This window comes from Marmota monax, unplaced genomic scaffold (genome assembly GCF_021218885.2).
Source record: "Marmota monax isolate L192 unplaced genomic scaffold, Marmota_monax_Labrador192_F-V1.1 WCK01_AAM20220418_F8-fsc00111, whole genome shotgun sequence".
NCBI lineage: Eukaryota > Metazoa > Chordata > Mammalia > Rodentia > Sciuridae > Marmota > Marmota monax.
Window position 1 is genome coordinate 3,559,686 of NW_026695067.1, and position 19,376 is coordinate 3,579,061.

The window sequence follows — 19,376 nt, forward strand, 5'->3', positions numbered from 1 at the left end:
TTGTATGTTTATTTCTGCATCTTGAGTAGATAATGTCATAGATATCAAACTTTAGAATGTACAGGATCCAAAGCCTTGGGTTCTAGCCCCAGCAACACACAAAAATGAGATATAGGAGCAAGAGCCTGTAATCCCAGCTATGGGGAACACTGAAGGAAGAAGATTCTTTGAGCTCGGGGAGTTCAAGGCCAGTCTGGGGAAGAACTCTACCTCAAAAAACAAACAAAACAGGAGGGAAAATACTCTTTCTTTCAGTGTCTCTAGTCACCCAGTTCTCCTCAGAGATGTTTCCAGTTTCTTGTGAATACTTTCTGAGTAATATTGTGCCTAGATAAACAAACATGTATTACTTGATGAGATGAATGATAAGGGTCTGACAATCTTTCCATTCCACAATTTGAAAACACTTGGATTTAAACCTCAGAACACCAGTTGTGCCCTTTATTAAACCGCCCTTGGACAGCTTGCCTAGGTTGTGTGAATCTTTGAGATAAAGAGAGAGAGACTGAGTGTGTGTGTGTGAATGTGAGTGAGAGAGAGATACTGGGCATTGAACTTAGAGGTACTTTACCACTGAGCTACATTGCCAGCCCTTTTAATTTTTTGTTTTGAGACATGGTCTTGTTCAGTTGCCCGGGCTGGCCTCAAGCTTATGATTCCCCTGCTTTCGCCTCCAGAGTCACTGGGATGAACCTCAGTCACTGTGCCCTGCTGATTTCTTTATATGGTTAACAATACTTAGCTTGCCAGGGCTGTTGAATATAATATATGTTCCCTCTTTGGGGTGAGTCTTAAATGCTTCACAAATGGTTACTACTGTAGTTGTTTCGCGCTGGGTCATACTTTTTGGAGTGTGTTAGGGGAATCCTCTATCAATTATGGATTAAATTGCTTTCCTTCCTGATGCTTTCTTATGTATGGAAGAGACCCATGGGCCAAGGGAAACAGAAATAACATTTTGAAAAGAACAGAACATTTTCTGCACGTCAGATATTTGAGGTAGGCTGTTCCTGGTCTGGGGCCTTCATACTTGGTTGATGGAATGCTGAAAACCCTACTATACTTTTATTTTTTTTTTTTTAACTCTTTTTTTTTTTTTTTGAGGGACACAATATCTTAATTAATTTATTTTTTTATGTAGTGCTGAGGATCAAAACCAGTGCCTTATCCGTGGGAGGCAAGCACTCTACCACCGAGCTACAATCTCAGCCCCTACTCTGCATTTCTTTATGGTAGGAAGTCTTTGGCACTGAGGGGCTTTTAATGATTAATAGATCTATTAACTCTGGTCCTTTGGTGTTGCCTGAAGCTTTGGACTTTTGGAGAGCTGGTTTCCTATTGTTCCTTTCTAGTGTGATGTTAATCCTTTAATAGCAGTTAGTTTTTTCTTCTTTGATTCTTACATAGTGATTGCTGTAATACATAGAACAGTTTCCAGTTTTGGAACCATCCTCATTTGGTTTCTCAGGAGGTGGGTATTAGGTCTTTCTTCATGGGTATTTGGCCCTAGCATTTATTTTTGTTCCTTTCCTATTCTTTTGAGGAAACTCCAAACTGATTCTAATAGAGGCTGTGCTATTTTACAATCTTTCCAACAGTGTAAAAGTGTACCTTTTTCTTTATATCTTTTCCAGCATTTAAAAATTTATTTCCTTCCTTCCTTCGTTTGTTCCTTCCTTCGTTCATTCGTTCATTCCTTCCTTTCTACTGGGTTTAAACTCAGGGGTACTTTACCATTGAGCTACATCCCCTGTCCTTTTTATTTGGGACAGCTAAGTTGCAGAGGATCTCCCTGAATTGCTGAGGCCAGCCTTGAACTTGCAATTCTCCTACCTCTACCTCCAAAATTGATGGGATTACAGGAATGCATCAATGCATCTGGCTTATTGTTTGTATTCTTGATGGGTGCCATTCTAACTGGAGTGAGATGAAATCCCAGTGTAATTTTGATTTGCATTTGGTTAATTGCTATAGATGTTGAACAGTTTTTAATAAAATATACTTATTGGCTGTTTGTATATCTTGTTTTGATAAGTGTCTGTTTATTTGCCCATTTATTAATTGTAGCCTTTTTTATTTTATTGCTAAGTTCCACCAGCTAGCCTGGAACTTGTGATCTTTCTGCCTTAGTTTCCCTAGTAGCTGGAATTACAGGTGTAGGAAGCTGCAACTGGTCAGAATGGAGTTTTTGTTGTTGTTGTTGTTTTTAATGTTTATTTATTTATTTAGTTGTAGTTGGACACAATACCTTTATTTTATTTATTTGTTTTTATGTGGTGCTGAAGATCGAACCCAGGGCCTCCCACGTGCTAGGTGTGTATTCTACCTCGAGCCACAACCCCAGCCCCAGAATGGAGTTTTTATATTGTATCTTCTCCACAGCTTCTATAATCTTAGCATAGAATAGGCCCTTGGCAATACTTGTAAATTCTTGACTATGACTGCATCCCCGAAAGAGCTCTACTGTACTGTTGCTTTGAAGAGAAATATTACTGCTGCTAATCCTAGAGGGTTGTCAGAGAGGAAATTATTTTCTCAACTAAAACAGTAGATACCAGTAGAATCCTTTCTTCTATCCTTCCCTGAAGCTCTTCCCTTCCTTCAAGGCCCCGCCCCGCTGGGGATTGAATCCAGTGGTGCTCCGTAGAGCTGTATCTTCAGTCCTTTTTAAAGTTTTGGGATAGAGTGTTGCCAAATTTTCAGGCTGGACTTAAACTTTTGATTTTTCCTGCCTCCATTAGAGGTGTGCTTTATTGTGTCTGGCTTTTTTTTTTTTTTTCTTTTAATTTTCTCCCTTTCCCCTCACTTATTTTGTTGATTGTAGGAACTTAATTATAAAGTTATATATTTATTAGCATTTTCTGTTGATTTTAGTTTTTAAATCATTAAGAGATGAGGGACTAGTGGTGTAATGTAGTGGTAGAGCAGTTACCTAGCATGTGAGGCCCTTGGATCCAATCACATTATGTCAAAACAAAACAAAACAGCAGCAAGCAAGCAGCTGTATGGATGGGATTATTCGCCCTCAAAGTTTCCATTATTGTTTCATAGCATCATAAAATCAGAAAAGTTTTTTAAACCCTCTTCCATCCCTAATAAAGTAAGGCACTATAAAACAGCATTGCTTCAGACAGGTGCCTATAATCCCAGCAACTCAGGAAGCTGAGACAAGAGGATATAGCAAGTTCGAGGCCAGCCTGGGCAATTTAGTGAGACGCTGTCTCATATAATATAAGGACTGGAGATGAAGCTCGATGGTAAAACGACCCTGGGTTTAATTCTTAACAGTGGGAAAAACAAAACAAACAAAAAACACCAGACACCATTGCCCAGTTTAAAAATCATATTTTAAGATAAGGCAGTATTTTCCTGATAAAAAGAAAATATTCGGGATAAACTAGTAAATATTAATTTAAAGAGACTAGGTTTATTTCCATGTTTGGTGCAGTAACAGTGCTAATGGAAAATTGTATTTTTAATTTAGAAATTCAGTAAACCTCTCCTTGCTGCCTTAACACAAACTAGTATGTGTTTGCTTAGATTCTGCTTCCTAGCTGATTGATGTGGACTGAGGGATTAATAGACACAAAAAGGCAGTAATTCACAATGAAGTAAGATGGGAAAACAGGCAAGAGGGGAAAGTAGTTTTACTAATGCATTTGTCAGAGAATAATGGGGAAGTAGCATATGTCTTGAAATAACGAAGGTAGCCTCAAATTTTTTTAAAAAACAGACATGGTGTATTCTATTCAATCATTTTCATTCTTTTTTTAGTTGTAGTTGGACACAATACATTTTATTTATTTATTTATTTATTTTTATGTGGTGCCGAGTATCGAACCCAGTGCCTTGCACGTGCTAGGCGAACGCTCTACTGCTGAGCCACAACCCCAGCCCCTCGTTTTCTTAAGTATTCAGTGCAAGATGAGTAACTGCTTTTTTCCTTTTTTTCTTTCTTTTTTTTCTCTCTCTTTCTTTCTTTTTTGGTACCAGGGATTGGAACCCAGGGGTGCTTATCTACTGAGCCACATTCCCAGCTCTTTTTAATATTTTATTTAGAGATAGGGTCTTGATGAGTTGCTTAGGGCCTTGCTGAATTGCTAAGACTGGCTTTTAACTTGTGATTCTCTTGCCTTCGCCTCCCAAGCTGAGTTTGCCATTGTGCTTGGCCTTTTTGTTTTGGGGTGGGTACCAGGGGTTGAACCCAAGGGTCTTAACCACTGGGCCACATCTCCAAATTTTATTTTGATTTTGAGACAGGGTCTCACTGAGTTGCTTAGGCCTCACTATAATTGCTAAGGCTGGCCTCAAATTTGTGACCTCCTGCCTCAACTTCATAAGCTGGTGGGTTTATAGGTGTGCTCCACCAAGCCCAGCCTAACTGTATTTTTTGCATTGTGTTTTTATTTTATTATAATGTATATATTAAGTACTTCCTTTATTATAATGGCAGGTAATCATTAGTTTGATGATGTTAGAAAGAATTGTGTTTAGGATGGTCATGTTAATCCCTGGAGCTGCCACTGTAGTGGGATAATAGGGAGAAAAGGATTACTGGCTGCAGTTGTTTCTGTATGGCCACAGAGCATGAATGAGGAGGAATTGGTCCTTTAGAGACTTTGTGTGTGTGTGTGTGTGTGCGAGTGTAAGTGTGTAAGCCTAGGGGCATTCTACCACTGAGTTGCAGCCCAGCTGTTTTTTTGTTTTTTAAGTTGTCAATAGACATTTATTTTGTTTATTTATATGTGGTGTTGAGAATTGAACCCATGGTCTCACACATGCTAGGCAAGCATTCTACCGCTGAGCCACAATCGCAGCCCCCAGCTTTTGTTTTTTATTTTTTATTTTGTGACAGTCTCACTGAGTTGTCCAGGCTGGGATTTGGAATCCTGCTTCATTCTCTTGAATCTCTGGGGGATTACAGGTGTGTGCCACCATATCTGGCACCTTTAGAAACTTTTTTGGAGTTGAATACATATTGGAGTTTTCTAACTTTTAAGTACACACTAAGTTGCTATGGCTGGCCTTGAACTTGTGGTCTTCCTGCCTCGCTTCGTGAGTGGCTAGGATTACTTCCTGAGTGTGCCACTGTGTCTGGCTGTTTTTTTTTTTTTTTAATACGATTATAGGAGAAGTATGTAATTATAGAGAGCCTTTTGTCTATGCTGGGACAAATCTTACCTTTGTTGGAAAAGTTGGTTGGAGCAGGTTGTGGTAATATTAATTTTTTCTATATATGAATTCAGACCTTTTCTTTTTTTTTAATTTGCTTTTTTTTTTTAAGTTGTAGATGGACACAGTATCTTTATTTATTTATTTTTATGTGGTGCTGAGGATCAAACCCAGTGCCTCGAATATGTGAGGCAGGCACTCTACCACTGAGCTACACAGCCCCAGCCCCAGCCCTTTTCTTAAAGTAAGACCAAAGCTGTTTAAAACTGTGACCACTCCTTAATTGCCAGGTGTCAGCAACTCATGCTTATCATAAGCCTAGATAGACTGAAACCACTGACCTTGAGTTGAAATATTTTCTAAGTTGCAACTGATCTTTTGGCCCATTATTTCACCAGGAAAATCACGGAATATTAATTTGAAGAATTTTACTTATCCCTCCCAAAGAGTATGCTGTTCATTAAAGTTGCTAGGACTTTTTTAGATTGAATTATATAGGCTAAAGAAAGAGAGGGCATGTGATTCTAAGGAACTCTGTGAGTGGCTAGGATTACTTCCTGAGTGTGCCACTGTGTCTGGCTGTTTTGTTTTTTTTTTTAAATACGATTATAGGAGAAGTATGTAATTATAGAGAGCCTTTGTCTATGCTGGGACAAATCTTACCTTTGTTGGAAAAGTTGGTTGGAGCAGGTTGTGGTAATATTAATTTTTTCTATGTATGAATTCAGACCTTTTCTTTTTTTTTTAATTTGCTTTTTTTTTTTTAAGTTGTAGATGGACACAGTATCTTTATTTATTTATTTTTATGTGGTGCTGAGGATCAAACCCAGTGCCTCGAATATGTGAGGCAGGCACTCTACCATTGAGCTACACAGCCCCAGCCCCAGCCCTTTTCTTAAAGTAAGACCAAAGCTGTTTAAAACTGTGACCACTCCTTAATTGCCAGGTGTCAGCAACTCATGCTTATCATAAGCCTAGATAGACTGAAACCACTGACCTTGAGTTGAAATATTTTCTAAGTTGCAACTGATCTTTTGGCCCATTATTTCACAAACCCACACTAGATTAATTTTTTGATGGTTCATTAAGTGGCTAAAAACTCAGGAGAAAGTTTTTCATTTATTTCAGGAGCAGTTTTCTTAGTTCTGGCTTTTCACCTTCTCTCAAGGTTGTCTTGGAACATAGGATTTAGGTACAACTGTGAAAGTGAGAGTACCAACACATTCCTTGATCTTTTGGATAGTTAACCCTTTGCCTAAAACTCATCTCCAAATTGTAGCTATTTTTGGGAGTTTGATATAACACAGAGACCATGTTGTCGGTTTTATTCTCTTTGAAATGATTATTTCAATATCAGTAGATGGTGTCTGCCTGCTTAAATGTACTTCTCAACTGTTTTATAGCAGGTTCTCTAGTATTTTTAGCTCCATGATCTTAGTCAGAAAACTTGTTTTTACTTATTTACAGTACTGGGGATTGAACCCAGGGGTGTTCTACCACTGAGCTACACCCCAGCCCTTTTTATTTTAAGGTGGGGTCTCACTAAGTTGATGATTTTTTCTAGTAACCAGCTGGATTACAAATCCATCTGTATTCAGTGGTTATGATGTTGAATCCATGTGCAAACAGTGATGGAAATATGATTAGTTTTCTAGAAAAAGGTTGTTAATGACTCCTTTCAAAGGTCCATCTCTTTCAGAGGGATAGGGATGCAGGAGAGTAACTCAAAGGCTGAAGAGAGCAGGTGGTGTGTGTATGTTTGTATCTGTAAATATCACATCAGTGTTTATAATACACTGGACTCTCTTCATGCAAGGCCTGGTCAGGCCAAACCAGGAGGAATTGTTCCCCTGCTTAAGGCCAAGAATAACATCCTGACCAGCAGGGGACAGAGGTCAGTTCAAGGCAACAGCTCTTGGAAGCTACAGGACATTTAAAACTTTTGAACAACTGAGTTTATTAAAAAAGGAAGGCAAGATGTACTTTGAAGGAAGTATGTGAAACCTGTGTACCTTTTTCTTAGGGCATGGTTTATTTATGAAAAATGAAAAGTTCTCTACCACCCCTATCCTACCTAGGCTGGTGGCCATGTTCCCTTCATCCATGCTGGAGTAGCCAGAACTGGAGTCGGGTAGTGCCATTGCTGTCCCCTCTTGCTTACTTAGACCCCGGCCCTCTTTCTGTTCTTGCACTGCTCTAATGAGCTTGGCACTGTGACAGAACATTTTTGTCCCATAACCTGAGTGAATCTTCCCAACAATCCTATGAGGTAGTGATGCTTGAACTGAACTATTAAGGGTTCTGAAGTCAAAACTTATAAGATTGGGGCTGGGGATGTGGCTCAAGTGGTAGCATGCTTGCCTAGCATGTGTGAGGCACTGGGTTCAATTCTCAGCACCATATAAAAATAAAATAAAGATATTGTGTCCACCTAAAACTAAAAAATAAATATTAAAAAAAAACTTGTAAGATTAACTGGCAGGAAAATCATTGCTTTTTAAAGTAATTCTACTGGGAGATGTGGAGGTGGGAAGAGTTCCCCATGAACAGATATAAAACTAATAAGCTTAATGCCCAGCTCTTCCATACAATAGGTGTGGAATTTTTAAACCAAGATTTTGAGGTGGGTGAACATTTTGTTACCATGCAGATTTAAGACACAGCTGGTCAAGAGCCATTTGGAAGCCCAAGAATACCATTTTACAGAGGTTCTAGCTGTTGCCTGCTTACTTTTAATGTTGATGATTCACAGAGCTTCCAGAAATTAAATAACTGGAAGAAAGAATTCATATTTTCTATTCCATTTTATCAATAAAGCTGATTTAACAAACAAACAAAAAAAATTCATATTTTCTGCAGATGTGAAAGAGCTGGGAAAAGCTTTCCATTTGTGATTTTGGGCAACAGGATCAACATAAGTGAATGGCAGGTATCTATAGAAGAAGCCCAAGTCAGGTGCAGGGACAGTGGCCACCATGTTTACTTTGTAACAAGTACAGAAGATGCCACCAATGTCAGATCACCTGATTCAGACAGACTAGATCAGTATTCACCGGAAGACCAAGCCAAGCTTGTTGTTGATTGTTAGATTGTTGGTGTGTTCTAACCACCTCACATGTCACAAAGTAAACATTAGTGTGGATAAGAGTTTGTAGCAGTGTGTCATCTAATAATAAACTCAGACTAAATGTTTATTACTGCTTCATTAATTGGTGAGAGAAGGGACACATCTATCCTCTTTGGAGGGATCTGTTTACTCAATAATGGCACCTTACATTCATAAATTGTAGCAGTTATCTAATAATGTTTCTTTAAATATGTAAGTTAGAGCTAATAAATGGGACGATCACAGTTTAATATAGTTAAAACAAAAAACTTGACTGTTCTAGAAGTTATACTTGGATTGTTTTCCTCCTCTCCCCACCAGAAAATGGAGAACTACTTTTATATTTATGTATTTTTATGTAATTAGTACTCTGTTGTTGATTTGAGAAAATGAATTCCTAAAGTAATAATATTAAATATTAAAGCTTAAAATCCAGCTGTGTGTAGGAGTGCACACCTGTAATCCCAGTGAATCAGGAGGCTGAGGAAGGAGGATTACAAATTCGAGACTGGCTTTAGCAATTTAGTGATACCCTAAGCAATTTAGCAACACCCTGTCTCAAAATAAAAAGGGCTAGAGATGTGGTTCAGTGGTAATCTATCCCAGGGTTCAATCTTCAGTATCCAAAAAAAGAAAAAGAAAAATAATGCATGCCTGTAATCCTAGCAACTCGAGAGACTGAGGCAGGAGGATCAGGAGTTTGAGGGCAGCCTCAGCAACTTAGTGAGGCCCTAAGCAGCTTAAGGAGGTCTTGTCTGAAAATGAAAAATAAAAGGGATGGAGATGTAGCTCAGTGGTTAAAAAAAAACAAAAAAAAAAACCCTCTCCATTCAATCCCTTGTACCCTTCCCCCCAAGAAAAAGAACGAAAAAAAAAATCTAATACCAAAACCCCCCCAATAATTATCTTAACAGTTGGGTATATGATGAGCTCATCTCACCTCCTGGTCATTTAGGTGTTCTGCTTCAACCTGTATACTGATTTATCCCTCCCTTCCTTTCTTCCAGTGAAAAGGATTGAATTTAAGGTCTTGCACATGCTAGGCAAGCACTCTACCATTGAGCCATACCCCAACTTAATTTGTCAATTATTTTTATTAAAGATATTGTATACTTAGCTAAGCAGTGGGGAAAGTATGTTTTATTATTCTGGTACTTTATTCTACAAGCAACATCAGATAAGCCCAGTAGAGGACTGGGTTTAAAAGATAATATGTTTATTTGCTATGCACAGTGGTACGTTACTGTAATCCCTGGTCCTTGGGAGACTGAGGCAGAAGTTTTTAGGCCAGTGTTGGCAATTTAGTGAGATCCTGTCTCAGATTATAGCTCAGTGGGAGAGTACTCTGGGGTTCAGACCCATTATAGCCCCAGATATAAAACCCTTTACAAAGTCTTCTGGGAAGCTTTCTGAGGAGTTTTTTTTCCCCTTGGGGTGGGGGTGGCGTGGGGGTGGTTTACCAAGGATTGAACCCAGGGGTATTTAACCACTGAATCACATCCCCAGCCCTTTTTATTTTTTATTTTTAGACAAAGTCTCACTAAGTTGCTTAGGGCTTCACTAAATTGCTGAGGCTGGCCTTAAACTTTTGATTCTCTGATGAGTTTTGTTACTGGGATCTTTCTGTGCCCACTTCTTTTCCCTTTGGTCTTTCCTCATTCTAATGCTGGGCACTCATCCACGGAGGCATCTTAGATGTTTTCTTGGACAAGATCTAAGTTTGCCCTGTTGTCTTCTCTGGGACTCGTTTCTTTCGTCTGACTTCAACTGACTCTGAGCCAAAATGATCTTCTGAAAGCTTTGCTTCATGACCTTTATTTCTTGACTATTTTCATGTACTTTGCCTGATTGTCTTTGCTGGTTCTTTCCATTTCCAGTGATGTAAATTATATTGTCTTAGTTGTAAGGCTTTAAAGCTTAGGTGCAGCTTCAGGCCTCTTAGACTTTTCCCTAGTTTATAAAGTTTCTTTGTCCTTTCCTAGAAATTGAGGGAAGAGTCAGGTGCTCTGTTAGAGGTATTGCTGACTCTCCTGGAATTTTGGTTTGTTAGTTGTTTAAATAATATGTAGCAATTTGGATTGTATTTGCAAGGTAGGACTTATTGCCAAGACTCTGAAGTAGGTCATTGCCATTACCCTTTCTCCCCTTATTTTTCAACTCAAAAATTTTGTGAAGAGAGATTGACCTTGCCCATGATCATGTAGTTAAATTTTTTGTTTTGTTTGGTGGTCCTGGGGATTGAACCTTGGGCCTTGCAAATCACTGAGTAACATCCCCAGCTACTTTAGGTTAATTAAATTAAATTATTTGATTTATTTATTTTGGGGGAAGTACTGGGATTGAATCCAGGGCTGCTGGACCACTGAGCTATGTCCCCAGCCCTTTATTTTTTATTTTGAACAGGATCTTGCTAAGTTGTCCAGAGTGGCCTTGAACTTGTGATCTTCCTGCCTCAGTCTCCGGAGTAGTTGGAATTGCAGACATGTGCCATTGTACCTGACTCGGTTTTAAAATGAAATTCTGAAGCAAACCTCATTTTTGTATTACTTATACTACCCACCCCCCAAAAAAAAACTTGGGATTGAACCCAGGTATACTCTATCTCTGAGCTACATCTCCAGCCCTTTTTAATTTTATTTGAGACAGGGTCTTGTTAAGTTTACCAGGCTGGCCTTGAACTCGGAATCTTCCTGCCTAATCCTCCTGAAAAGCTGGGATTACAGGTGTGCAGTAGTGTACCCAGCTATTACTTATACGTCTGAGCATTGATATAGCTTAACAAATAGTAGATGCTTAATAACAAATGTTAAATAATAACATCTTAACTTTCAGTTGATTGATAATAGGGATATGGTTAAAATTCAGAATTCTCATCAGGTTGATCACATTGTGGATTAATAGCTGAAAAAAGTTTCTAGTGTGAAGGGGCATAATAGCTATGTAGAAAGTCTTTAGCAATTCAGAGAATACATGCTCAAAATCTTGATTCAAATCATTCTAAAATGAAGGAGTAGAAGAGTAGTTTGGCTAGAATGAAAATTAGTTATAATGTAAGGAGAAATAGGACTAAGATCAATTCTAGAAACAGACATATTTCCTGCTTGAGGTCAGACAGCAAAAATGAAAAATCCCTACCCCCCCATTAGTTGCTTTCCCCAAAATCACTATCCAGAGAGGCTAGAGGCTACTAATTATTCTTTGCATCCTAGTGCCCAGTCTTTAGGCTGCAGTGTAAAGCTTGGAAGGTCTTATGGGGTCAGCACAAAGAATAGTTTGGCCTTTTTTTTTTCTCAAATATTTTTAGTTGTAGATGGACACGATGCCTTTATTTTATTTATTTTTATGTGGTGCTTGGGATCAAACCCAGTGCCTCACATGTGCTAGGCAAGCACTCTTCTACTTAGCCACAACCCAGCCCAGTTTGGCCTTTTAATTTAAATTCTTAATAGTTTTGCTGCTGTCAAATAGTTCTGTTAATTCCAAAGCCCAAATCATTTTCTGATTGTTTTGCTGTGTCCAGTTGGCTTGTGGGACCAAAATAGCCTCCAAGACTGCTATACTACACTGCATTTTATAATATAATCCCTCAGAGGACCCAGCTACTTTTTTTCCCCCTTAAAAAACAACACAGCCAAGCATGGTGGCACATACCTGTAATCCTAGAAACTATGGAGGATGTTGCAGGAGGATTGCAAGTTCAAAGCCAGTCTCAACAATTTGGAGAGACCCTCAGCAACTTAAAAGGACCCTATCTAGAATATAAAGTACTGGGCATATTGCTCACTGGTATAGCACCCCTGTTTTCAGTCCCCACCAAAACTAAAAAGCAACAACAACAAAAAAATTGTGATATCTTCTCCGTTCTACCCCACCCTTTGAGACCAATTATTTATATCTCATTTGGGAGCTCTGATCTCCCCTCATGACTTTTCCATATGCTAAGAAGTCCTGTTCTCTGAACCTAATTCTAGCTTCTTTGTGTTGCATAAATTTTAACTTTATTTGGTTTCAGACCTGATTCTATCTTGTGTCTTTTCCTGCTCTCTGTAGTAAACTTTGGATATAGTCTTACTTGGGAAAAGAATGATAGCTTTTGCCTATTTGTTTGTTTTTTGGTTCCTTAAATGCTTTTTATTAATTGTTATCACTTTCTTTGTCAAACAGGCCACCAAGCAGTTTTTGGAAGAGATTAACAAGTGGACAGTTCAGTACAACGTTTCCCCACTCTCTTGGAATGTGGCTGTCAAGTTCCTCATGGCCAGGAAGTTTGACGTGCTCCGCGCTGTGGAGTTGTTCCACTCCTACAGAGTATGTGGCTTGGAGTAGACACCTCTATGGTTGGGCTTTGGGCTTTTTCAGTGTTGTTTTCTTTTAAGTATACTGCACACACATTGCTTCTTTAATTGCCCCCTTTTCCTGCCATGAAAAGTCGATCAATATCCAAGAAGAGAGATACTGTGAGAGCTGACGCTGGGCAGAGCAGCTCCTGGAAACACCACTTATATGCCTAAAGTTTGTTGTAGAACCGGATGATGCTTTTAATGACTGAAGCTAAGGAAGTAACCTGATATCATCCTGGTGGTGGGATAGTTGTTCACACTTGTTGGAGTTTGAGTCATAGCTCTTCACTTTGGCTACCTGCCCCATTTATTCCACTGGTTTTCATGATCTCTGGGAGTTTGAAAACCTGTCATTCAGATGAATGCTGAGCTTAATTTAGGAAGGTAGCCCTAGTCCTGGAAAAGAAGAGTAACTATATTACCTAGGTCTATATCTTAACAGTACCTTTATACAAATCAACCAACATTTTCACTTTTTAAAATTTTTATATATTTTTTATTTTTTTTTGTAGTTGTAGAAGGACAGCATACCTTTATATTTATTTTTATGTGGTGCTGAGTATCAAACCCAGTGCCTCATAGAGCTAGGCAAATGCTCTGCCACTGAGCTACAGCCCCAGCCGGTATTTTTTTGTTTTTAAAAGGGCTCAGTCTTTGATTCTGTATTTTTTGATTTTTAAAATTTATTCTAACTAGTTATACATGACAATGGAATGCATTTTGACACATTGTACACAAATGGAACATAACTTCTGATTCCCGATTCTGTGTTTTTATTTGCTTCCTCAGCAGTGTCCTTTAAAGCAATCTATATTTAGGGGCCATAAAATTGTTCTGAAAAGATATAAAATCTCTATAAATTAAAATATTTGGGATAACAATACTAGAATTAGCTTAGGACTGAAGCTCACTTATACCTATCGTGTGGGTCATTCAGTATATTCAATATTTATAAATTTATTCATTGTATACCTACTATGTTCCAGTTGCAAAGATGACCTTTTTTTTCCCCACTGTAATGCTAGGGATTGATTGATCCCAGGGCCTTGTTCAAGTGCTCCACTGCTGAGCTACATCCCCAGACCAAAGATTACTATTTAGAAGGAGAGAGTAAACAATTATAGCAATGTCATGAGAAAGCAGCACTGGGTTCCCTGGGAGCACATTTAGTTAGGCGAGTCAGAAAAACTTTCCTAACTGAAAGGATTTGTAAACTAAGATCTGAAAGATGAATAGGAATCAAGCAGATGGAAGAGTGTGGCAGAGAACAGCAAGTTCAAATGTTCAATGGAAAGAAAGAAATTCAGCTGAATCAGAATGTTAAGTAGAAATTGGGGGGCATGGAAAGAGATTGAGTAGCAGAGATAATTAGGGCCAGATTAGAGAGTGTCTGATTTCTGAAGGGCAGAGAAGTTCACTAAAGGTATAAGCAGTGAAATGAATTAGTCATATTGGTATTCTGGAAAGATTTTTTCCTCACTGTGCTTTGGAAAATGGATAAAAGGGCTGCACTGTATTAGAGACAGACCAATTGAAAGGCTATTGCATTTACAAGGGCAGATGATTGCAGTATTAATAAGGATAATGTAAGAGGAGGTGGAGAGAAGTGGGAAGACTTATAAGTTACTCAAACTGGTATGAGGAAAGAAGAATCAAGAATTTCAGAGTTTTGACTTGCATGTTGGGGTAAATGGTGGAGGTATTTATTTTATACTGAAGTGGGTATAGGTGTGTGGAGAGAAGGAGATTTTGAGTTTAGTTTTTCTGTGTTAAGTTTGAAGTGCCTTTGAGATATCCAAATAGACATATCTTTTAGTGGTTGGAATATGAATCTAGGCTTAAGAAAAGAAGTCCATACTAGAAATAGAGATCACGGTATGACCAAAGTAGAACTGAATATTGGAGCCTTGGGAATGGATGGAGGTCATATTGGGAAGGTGTGAGGAATGGGAAGATTTATAGGGTTAGAATCTAACCATAGACTTTTTCTTCTTTCTTTGGTACAGTATTATTTTGAAAATTGAGAATGCCTTGGGTAGGTTATAGGTCATGCACTCTCCTGTGATGTCACCACAAATATTGTCTTTACTTGCTGCTTTGTCTCTAAAGGTACTTGAATTTGACTTTAGGGAGAGAGAGGAGAAGAACACAAACAAAACATACTTATTTTTATTTGCCAGGCACTGAGCTAAATTAAAGCACATAATAATTGCTTTATAAAAATTGGCAAAATGAATAAACCAGTGAATGAGTAAATTAATGAACAAATGCTCATATAGCTGGGTATGGTGGCACACAGAATCCTGGCTATAATCCTGGCTACTTGGAAGGCTGAGGTAGGAGGATTGCTAATTTGATGCCAGCCTCAGCAACTTAGACCCTGTCTCAAGATAAAAAGAGCTGGGGTGTAGCTCAGATGTAGAGCACTTGTCCAACATGTGCCAGATGCTAGGTTCAATTCCCAGTACAAAAGAAAGAAAAGCCCACAGAAGAAACTGATAATTGAGTACTTGTCATCATAGTGTGATAAGCTTAGTGAGACACCATTTTAAAATAAAAAAAAAAAATTTAGAAAAAGGGCTGGGGGTGCTGGGGTTGTGGCTCAGAGGTAGAGTGCTTGCTTAGCATGCATGAGGCACTGGGTTTGATCCTCAGCATCACATAAAAATAAAATAAAAGTACTGTGTCCACTTACAGAAAAGAAAAAGGGCTGGGGATGTAACTCAGTGATAAAGTGCTCTGGGTTCAATCCCCAGTACTGGGGGGAAAAATGGTTTTCAAGTGGAGGGAAGGCTCCTATTTAAGATAGGAGAGGCCTAATCCTGGAAGATGTTTGAGAATGTATGAATCCAGACAATTTCTGGGTCTGTATTTCCATGTCTTTGTGTAATGTCAGTGCTGCTGCACTTGATCCTGTATCCTAATGTTATAGATTGTTTGGGCTTAGGGAGAGGATTTTTACTGATTGAGAGAAAAATATACTATCTCAGGGAATAATAAGGTAGATTTGGACAGAAGTTCTGATAATGCTAGCTGGCCTGAAAGAAGTGACAAAGGAGTTCATAATTTAGTTTACTTCTGACTTCTCTTAGCTCTAAAATTTGTTGGTTTCATGAAGCTGTTCTGTATGTAAAATATTTTCATATTCATCTTGTTGTGTTTCCTATTTAGGAAACCCGAAGGAAGGAAGGTATTGTGAAGCTGAAACCTCATGAGGAACCTCTCCGTTCTGAGATCCTCAGTGGAAAATTCACCATTTTAGTGAGTCTGTGGACCTACCTTATATTGCCTTGTGACTTCCTTTTATAGCTGTTGACCATTTTGGACTTTGTTCCTAGAAGCTTATCCACAGTCAGGAGCAGATTGTGGAGTAGACATGCTGTTTGGCACAAAATTATTATAGTAATTGAATTACTAATAAGTATTTACTAGAATTACTTATAGTAGTTGAATCATTGAATTATGGAGAATTGGATGTATAGTAAGACTTACAAAAGTTTTTTCATTGGTATGTTAAGATTAGTCAAGGCCTTGAGATGGGTATATAATACATCAGAACACATCCTCCCTTATTTATTGGAAGCTCCCTACTTATAAGAGACCTCTTGGCCTCTTGGATAAGTATATGATGGTACTTTGAAGGAAGTGTGGAAACCATGGTCCTGTTTTATGATTCTCTCCTTCTGATTGTTTGTTTTGTTATCCTACTTGGGAAATCAGTTACAAAGTAATGCAGAATTATCCTTTGATCACTCTACAGTTGAAGATCAAAGAAAATGTATTTTATTTTCTTACTACAAGAATGTGGTTCAGCAAGTGCTGAGAGAATCAGGCATGGAATGATACTAACATTCTTCCCTCTCCAGAGTGATTGGTGCAAGTCAAGGAAGTATTGCCAGCATCTTTTTTTTAATGTATTACATCTTTTATCTGTATAAGTCTTAGTGATTATTGTGATTTTTCTGTTTGAGTTTTAAGTATTTCTTGTTTCATTTGCTTTAGAATGTTCGGGACCCAACAGGAGCTTCCATTGCCCTCTTTACTGCCAGATTGCATCACCCCCACAAGTCGGTCCAGCATGTGGTACTTCAGGCTCTGTTTTATTTGTTAGACAGAGCTGTGGATAGGTAAGCATTGAAATTTTCTTTTAGGTGGTCTACATCCAGAAGGAAAGTGACAGTTATTGACCTGATTATTCACAGTGCCTTCATCATGTTCCTAGGATGTACTCAGGGCAGTACTATGAATATAAAACAACCTATGTTTTTGAGGGTATGGCATGTTTTCAGGTAGTATCAGGATTTTAGGTATTATAATTCTATCACCTTAGCTCTATTTCAGGGTAACAGAAGCTGAGATAGCCAATTATTAGCAATTGCCAGTATATTGAAAATTATTTATTATAAGAGAGAGGGAGGAGGTAATGACTTGTGTTGGTTTTTTTTTTTTTTTTTTTTTTTTTGCTCGTATCAAAACCCTTTGTGGGGCTGGGGATGTGGCTCAAGCAGTAACACGCTCGCCTGGCATGCGCGGGGTGCTGGGTTCGTTCAATCCTCAGCACCACATAAAAATAAAGATGTTGTGTCCACCGAAAACTAAAAAATAAAATATTAAAAAATTTTCTCTCTCTCTCTCTCTTTAAAAAAATAAATAATAAATAAAATAAAACCTTTGGGGCCTCAGTTTTTTTGTCTGTAAAAGACGAATGATACCATTTAGTTCAGGGGATTTTGAGAATAAACATTCAGGAAGAAGAACCCAAAAGTATAAAGTTAAGCAGAATCATTGTTGTAATAAAAATAGACACATAGGCAAAAAAGAACTGGCTCAGGCCATCTCTCCTTCCCTCTCTAAAATAAATGAGATTCAAGTTCTATAGACAGAGAAACTGAAGTACAAAGAAATTATATGACTTTTATTTGTTTAATTATATAAACATAATTAAACTTTGCATTCATCATGTTTATCATTCTATTAAAAAGTTCATTGGCTTTTTATTATTCAGAAGTTGAGTATAAGCTAAATAAATGTGAACCCTCTTTCCAAATGTGAACCCAGGGCCTTGAGCATGCTAGGTATGCTGTCTACTGTTGTGATGACAATTAAAAAAAAAGTCACATGTGTTGGTTCAACTAGGTCCAAGATCTTATTTTCTTTGCCCTTGGCCAGAGCTGTTTGTACTGTGCTGTACTGTTTTCCTGCCTTACTTCCTTTTTTCCCTCGTGCTTGCCATTTACAATTTATTACTGCTTTTGACATCTTTGGTCCTTTGTTAAAAGTGCTGTATTGTGGACTGACACCTCAGAATAGAGATAGCTACTTTAGTCAGTCTGTGAACTTATAGGCTGGAAATAGCCATGGGTGGGGTTGTCTGTCTACTTCACTTGTTACTGCCTTTTTATGTTGCTTTCATATTTATTAGCTTATCCTGTTGATGCTGAGCTGGAGATATATCCAAACACCACACACAACATTATCTTGAATTAGAGAAGTTGTCAAGTGAGGACCAGTAGTCTCAGTACCCTGCCCCCAACAGAAATGTGGAATTTCTCAGCTCTACTTCCTTTTGACCAGTCATTAGGCATAATTTCTAGGATGTGATTCTTTTTAAGAGTTTCTTTAGCTCAGGAAATGTATAAAAGACTCTCTTCCTAAAATGCACTGTCAGCCTTCCTCCCTGAGAGCCTTAGAGAGTTGGAGCTCTCACATAGGCATGGCAGGATGTTTGGCAGTGGTTAGATCTTGATTTTTCTAGTGTGAATATTGGATCCCACAGGAGGACCACAAATATAAACATAATTAAACTTTGCATTCATCATGTTTATCCTTCTATTAAAAAGTTCATTGGCTTTTTATTATTCAGAAGTTGAGTATAAGCTAAATAAATGTGAACCCTCTTTCCAAGCAAAATATTCCCCCCAATGAGTAGAAAATCCTGTTTTCCTTTGTTTCCTTGAGCCAGAATGGTTTTCCCTCTCCCCTTCTCTTCACTTTGAGGCCTAACTTTCATCACTGGCTTCTTCACCATTCCAACCTGTTAGAAATAAAATTTTTTATTAGTACATTATAGTTGTGGATAACATTGGGGGGGTTCATTTTGATGTCATTATATAAGCGTAGAATATAATTTTGTTCCAATTCAGTCCTCAGTACTTCCCCTTTCTCTCCCCTCCTCCCTCCCTCTGTTCCCTTTCCTCGACTGGTTTGCTTTCTATTTACTTTTATATTTTTTAAAATTAGTGCCCCCTCCCCCCCCACACACACACGGTGTTCATATATGCACACAGTATAGTTTGGTCAGTTTCATTTCACCATTCCTCCTTATCCCTGTCCCTCCTCCCTCCCCCTCAGTTTCCTTCCTTTACTCCACTGATTTCTCTTCTGTTTTTGTGGGATTCCCCCAACACCACTTTTTCCCCCTTTCTTTTTTTGCTCTTCCACATAAAAGAAAATATTGAGCCTTTGACAGAAAATTTCTGAGTCTGGCTTATTTCACTTAGAATGGTGTTCTCCAGTTCTATCCATTTACCAGCAAATGCAAAAATTTCACTCTTCTTTATGACTGAGTAAAGCTTCACTGTGTGTATATATCACATTTTCTTTACCTATTCATCTGTTAGTATCTGGGCTATTGTGAATTATACTGCTATAAATATTGAAGTGGCTGTATCACTATAAGTCTGCTGATTTTAGTTCTTTTGGATAAATAACTGAGGAATGGGATATCTGGCTCAAGTGGTGGTTCCATTCCTAGTTTT

General features: G+C 38.2%; 1 protein-coding gene and 1 pseudogene across 1 annotated transcript in view; both read left to right on the forward strand.

Annotated features, from left to right (window-relative positions):
* Positions 1-19,376, forward strand: part of Ptpn9 (protein tyrosine phosphatase non-receptor type 9) — a 96,435-nt gene that overhangs the window by 26,620 nt on the left and 50,439 nt on the right. Inside the window, exons 2-4 of the mRNA XM_046428067.2 lie at positions 12,443-12,586; positions 15,790-15,879; positions 16,621-16,745. Of these exons, the coding sequence (XP_046284023.1) occupies positions 12,443-12,586; positions 15,790-15,879; positions 16,621-16,745 (359 nt within the window). The remainder of the gene's footprint in view (positions 1-12,442; positions 12,587-15,789; positions 15,880-16,620; positions 16,746-19,376) is intronic.
* Positions 7,654-10,098, forward strand: LOC124081679 (ras-related protein Rab-9A-like; annotated as a pseudogene).